At 45.4% G+C, this 6,000-nt stretch overlaps 1 protein-coding gene across 2 annotated transcripts in view; it reads right to left on the minus strand.

The window, feature by feature from the left end:
* LOC133464925 (NACHT, LRR and PYD domains-containing protein 12-like) overlaps positions 1 to 2,413 on the minus strand; it is a 34,097-nt gene extending 31,684 nt beyond the window's left edge. The window contains exons 1-4 of one of the 2 annotated variants that reach the window (XM_061747131.1): positions 2,337 to 2,413; positions 892 to 1,033; positions 660 to 809; positions 415 to 531 (exon numbers count right to left, since the gene is read on the minus strand). In XM_061747131.1, the coding sequence (XP_061603115.1) occupies positions 415 to 531; positions 660 to 809; positions 892 to 989 (365 nt within the window). In that variant the 5' untranslated portion in view covers positions 990 to 1,033; positions 2,337 to 2,413. Of the gene's footprint in view, positions 1 to 414; positions 532 to 659; positions 810 to 891; positions 1,034 to 2,336 lie in introns of those variants that run through there. The other variant, XM_061747132.1, reaches the window with a different exon arrangement.
* Between the last annotated feature and the right edge of the window lie 3,587 nt (positions 2,414 to 6,000).

The raw sequence follows: 6,000 nt of genomic DNA on the forward strand, positions 1-6,000 counted from the left end.
TCTGGACCATCATCAGTAAGAGGAACTCTGGACCATCATCAGGATCAGTAAGAGGAACTCTGGACCATCATCATCATCAGTAAGAGGAACTCTGGACCATCATCAGGATCAGTAAGAGGAACTCTGGACCATCATCAGGATCAGTAAGAGGAACTCTGGACCATCATCAGGACCAGTAAGAGGAACTCTGGATCATCATCAGGATCAGTCCTCTGGAAGGTGAGACCTCCAGATGTGTCGACCAGAGGAAAAAGCTCCTGACAGGAGATGAAGATCTATGAGGAAGAAGCTCAGATCACCATCAGGTGATGGAGGACCACAGGGGTCCAGGACTACACCATCTACAAGAAACGTGGACATTTCCCAACAGGAGGACTGATTTAAATACATTTAATGTGTTTAAATACATCTCACCTATCTGAAGAAGAACGTTGGTCTCCTTTAAAGTTAACTAACCAGCCCTTTGAGTGGTCGCTCTTCAAGGACAAACAGCTGGGTCCAGGTTCAAGAGAGTCTCCTTTCTGATGGATCCTGACAGAAAACAAAAGTTCAAAATGTACATATCCTATTATATGAAAAAGAAGTTATATAGATAAAAATATTTAGTCTATTCAAAAAGTATTAAACATAAATCATTGGCAGTGTTTGGATACACTCACCTCTTTACAGCAGAACCTTGGTCTCCTTTAAAATCAATTAACCCGACCTTTGACTGGTCGCTCTTCAAGGACACACAGCTGGGTCCAGGTCCAGGTCCAGGTCCAGGTTCTGGTCCAGGTCCAGGTCCAGATCCAGGTCCAGGTTGATTCCTGTAATAATGATGTTTGGTGATGTGAGTCTTGAGCTCTGACATGCAGAAGAGTCAGGGACAGTTAGAGATTTTCATCTCACCTCTGAGCTTTGCTTCGACTCTCATGTCCCCCACACAGAGAGGTTTTAGAGGGAGGGACTCCGTCCTCTCCGTCCTCTCCGTCCTCACACTGGTCCATTCTGCTGAATTCACGTCCACATCAGCTCACACACACACCTTCACCTGCAGAGGAAACACACATCAGCTCACACACACACCTTCATCTGCAGAGGAAACACACATCACTGGTGCTGCTCACAGACCAGCTGATCCTGCTCTGATTTGTTCCTCTCTTTTGTTTTTTTGCTTCTACTGAGCAGTTGAGGTCACTTGGCTCTATTTTTATATTTCTATCTTTCAAATGTTGGAAAGGGCCTCAAAGTAATCAGCCTGTCCTCCACCAATCCAGTCCACCAGGGCTAGCATGCTAGCTAGCTGGAACAAGTGTGAAACAACAATGAGGTGATTCTGTGAACAGTTTTTACTGCAGAAACTTGAAAATCTTGTTACTGTAAATGTGATGAAGCTCAGAGGTTTATCTGCAGGGAAAAAGGTTCAATGTGCAAAGATAAGGAGATATAAACATGCTGTATCCAGTGCAAACAAGTAATAAATGTGATATGAGGTGTGATGATTGACAGAGTTCAGAGTCTTGATTAAGTGTGTCTTGATTAATAAGTTCTTATGACCTGGAGAAGAAAATTATTTTACGTCTCTCAGTAAAATGTTTCAGTTAATCAGCCTGTTGTTTCTGACCCGGCTGCATGAACCTCTGGGAGATTCTGAGTCAAGACTTCTGGATGAAAATACGCCGTCTTCAGTAGTTACACAAGCAACAAAGAACAACTTCTTCCAGGAACCAAACTGACTTTAATGCTGGAGACACCAGATTCATTCCAGGAAATAAAATCACCTCACAGTTTGATTGATGAAGAAAACTAATGATCATTGATCATCACTGTCTCTGATCTGTGCAGCAGCAGCTGCCTCACCAGCTCTGGACCAGAAAGGTTTTTACACGCAGCAAACCGATGACGGAGAGGAAAGGTCTTAACGCAAAGTTCTTCTTTCTATGTTTACTTCAAAAACTGAAAAATCATACAAAATACAGAACCAAATCCTTAACGTTAATGAATAAAATAAAGTATGCTAGTCAAAAGACTGTGTAGCTCAAAGGTCCAGTGACGTGTAAACTTTCACTGAGTTACCGTATATTTATTCTACAAACAGCAGCCAATAGAAATGCAATATTCTGCTTTGTGACTAGTCACTGGTTTGAACAAATATAAAAACAAAGTCTTACAAAAGGTATTAATCATCTTAAACATAAATCACATTGAGGTAAAATGGCTACAACAGATCAAAAATAAATCCAATACAAATATTGTCATCTAACAATCATGTAGCATGATGAAAGTCTGCAGTGAAAACCTTCTCCAACCAGAAACAAACAGGAAAGTTCCCGAAAAACAAAGTTCAAACTTACAGTTTGTTCAAACAGTCCAAAGAGTTGAAGATGAAGATTCTGCAGTCAGAACAAAACCAACTGAGACGCAACTGAACTGATCCTGGAATGAATCAGAGCTGGAGGAGGAGGAGAATGGACAGGTAGGAGGAGGAGAATGGACAGGTAGGAGGAGGAGAATGGACAGGTAGGAGGAGAATGGACAGGTAGGAGGAGAATGGACAGGTAGGAGGAGAATGGACAGGTAGGAGGAGAATGGACAGGTAGGAGGAGAATTGACAGGTAGGAGGAGGAGAATGGACAGGTAGGAGGAGAATGGACAGGTAGGAGGAGGAGAATGGACAGGTAGGAGGAGAATGGACAGGTAGGAGGAGAATGGACAGGTAGGAGGAGGAGAATGGACAGGTAGGAGGAGGAGAATGGACAGGTAGGAGGAGAATGGACAGGTAGGAGGAGAATGGACAGGTAGGAGGAGAATGGACAGGTAGGAGGAGAATGGACAGGTAGGAGGAGAATGGACAGGTAGGAGGAGAATGGACAGGTAGGAGGAGAATGGACAGGTAGGAGGAGGAGAATGGACAGGTAGGAGGAGAATGGACAGGTAGGAGGAGAATGGACAGTTAGGAGGAGGAGAATGGACAGGTAGGAGGAGGAGAATGGACAGGTAGGAGGAGAATGGACAGGTAGGAGGAGAATGGACAGGTAGGAGGAGAATGGACAGGTAGGAGGAGGAGAATGGACAGGTAGGAGGAGAATGGACAGGTAGGAGGAGAATGGACAGGTAGGAGGAGGAGAATGGACAGGTAGGAGGAGGAGAATGGACAGGTAGGAGGAGAATGGACAGGTAGGAGGAGGAGAATGGACAGGTAGGAGGAGAATGGACAGGTAGGAGGAGAATGGACAGGTAGGAGGAGAATGGACAGGTAGGAGGAGAATGGACAGGTAGGAGGAGGAGAATGGACAGGTAGGAGGAGGAGAATGGACAGGTAGGAGGAGAATGGACAGGTAGGAGGAGGAGAATGGACAGGTAGGAGGAGGAGAATGGACAGGTAGGAGGAGGAGAATGGACAGGTAGGAGGAGGAGAATGGACAGGTAGGAGGAGAATGGACAGGTAGGAGGAGAATGGACAGGTAGGAGGAGGAGAATGGACAGGTAGGAGGAGAATGGACAGGTAGGAGGAGGAGGAGGAAGAGGAGGAGGAGAATGGACAGGTAGGAGGAGAATGGACAGGTAGGAGGAGAATGGACAGGTAGGAGGAGAATGGACAGGTAGGAGGAGAATGGACAGGTAGGAGGAGGAAGAGGAGGAGGAGAATGGACAGGTAGGAGGAGAATGGACAGGTAGGAGGAGGAGAATGGACAGGTAGGAGGAGAATTGACAGGTAGGAGGAGAATAGACAGGTAGGAGGAGAATGGACAGGTAGGAGGAGAATGGACAGGTAGGAGGAGAATGGACAGGTAGGAGGAGGAGAATGGACAGGTAGGAGGAGAATTGACAGGTAGGAGGAGAATGGACAGGTAGGAGGAGAATGGACAGGTAGGAGGAGGAGAATGGACAGGTAGGAGGAGGAAGAGGAGGAGGAGAATGGACAGGTAGGAGGAGGAGGAGGAAGAGGAGGAGGAGAATGGACAGGTAGGAGGAGAATGGACAGGTAGGAGGAGGAGAATGGACAGGTAGGAGGAGGAGAATGGACAGGTAGGAGGAGGAGAATGGACAGGTAGGAGGAGGAGAATGGACAGGTAGGAGGAGAATGGACAGGTAGGAGGAGAATGGACAGGTAGGAGGAGAATGGACAGGTAGGAGGAGGATGGACAGGTAGGAGGAGGAGAATGGACAGGTAGGAGGAGAATGGACAGGTAGGAGGAGAATGGACAGGTAGGAGGAGAATGGACAGGTAGGAGGAGAATGGACAGGTAGGAGGAGAATGGACAGGTAGGAGGAGAATGGACAGGTAGGAGGAGAATGGACAGGTAGGAGGAGGAGGATGGACAGGTAGGAGGAGGAGAATGGACAGGTAGGAGGAGAATGGACAGGTAGGAGGAGAATGGACAGGTAGGAGGAGAATGGACAGGTAGGAGGAGAATGGACAGGTAGGAGGAGAATGGACAGGTAGGAGGAGGAGAATGGACAGGTAGGAGGAGAATGGACAGGTAGGAGGAGGAGAATGGACAGGTAGGAGGAGGATGGACAGGTAGGAGGAGGAAGAGTCTCTGGCTGAACTTAAAAAATGAAGGTGATAATTTATATTGAAGATTGTTAATTAATTTAAACTAAATTATTGAGTAAATGATCTGAGATTTTTTTAGGTTTATTAATTTATTTTGGTTCATCATTGTTCAGATTAGGTCCCATTATTTTCCGGCTCCTGTGTGTTTCTGCCAACAATGTCCATCCAGCTGTTGGGACATAGGGCCCGATTTACTAAGATCCTAAATAAAGAGTACTAAATTGCGTGTGCACTGAAAAAGTTTGCGCGTGCAGTTGTTGCGTGGTTTGCGGGTGATCAACTAAGATTGCGTGCGCAATTGATAACAGGTGCAAACAGCAGTATTTAAATGAGGTGTTGCGTGTCTGATGTTAGCGCCATGGAGAGTCTGGATGGAAAGCACAGTCACAAGTCACAAGCGCAAAATGAAATTGAACGAGTTGGAGTTGGAGATATTAGTGGAAGAGGCAAATAAACACATTCATGAACTACAGCAAAGAAATTTAAACATTACCAAAAGAAACGCAATATGGGAGAAAATCTGCGATAGAATAAATGCAGTTGGTAACACAAAAAACGGAAAAACGTCTGGTTTTTCATATTTCAATTTTAGGCACAGATCAAAAATACGAAATAGAAAAACGGGCCACAGGACCGAATTTGATTTTAATATTGAATTGGTCGGGTTTACGTGACCCGGCAGTGCTCGGCATGATCTGAGGAGAAAAAGACATCAGACACAGAGCTGGAGAGCGCTTTGATTCATCTATTTATGAGTTAAGTTTTTATTCAGATGTCCACAGTATATTGCAAATATTATATATTATATAGCAAACACTGACAGTAAATGTGTGACAGATGGGACCATCATCCGAAAGAAGAGAAGTGTTCAGAACAGCGCACAGAGCGCACACTAAAGGCTGATTTATGGTTCCGCGTCACACCAACGCAGAACCGACAGCGTAGGCTACGCGGCGACGCACACCGCACCGCGACCCTACGCCGCCGATTTAACGCAGAACCATAATTCAGGTGAAGCTGCAGTCTCTGCGCTGATCACTGACACCGGGTCGGAGCGGATTTGGTCATGATGTTTAACCTGTGTTTTGTGATTAATAAGCACGGGTTTTAATTAAATGTAATTTACGAAGGATGATTTCACGTTCAATAAGATAAGTAATCAATAAAATACAAAGTTTTGGCACAAAGGCTTGGCCTGCTTGTGGGCGAGTGGAGGGGGGCACAATAAAAGAAGGTGGCAAAGATATAAGGCGAAGAACTAAAGAAAAAGTGGCCTTTAATAAAACTTGTGCAACCATTTTTAAAATAGCATGCAGCAGAATAAAGACTCTCTCTCTGCGTATTCTTTGATTTTGGATTTCGCCTCCTTGCCACAATAACAGCAGCAGCAGATTAGCACCTTCCTTTCGAACGTATTAAATACAGACGCAATCACAATACGCGCAATTACTTTCAGG

Source organism: Cololabis saira, chromosome 18, assembly GCF_033807715.1.
Source record: "Cololabis saira isolate AMF1-May2022 chromosome 18, fColSai1.1, whole genome shotgun sequence".
Classification (NCBI taxonomy): domain Eukaryota; kingdom Metazoa; phylum Chordata; class Actinopteri; order Beloniformes; family Belonidae; genus Cololabis; species Cololabis saira.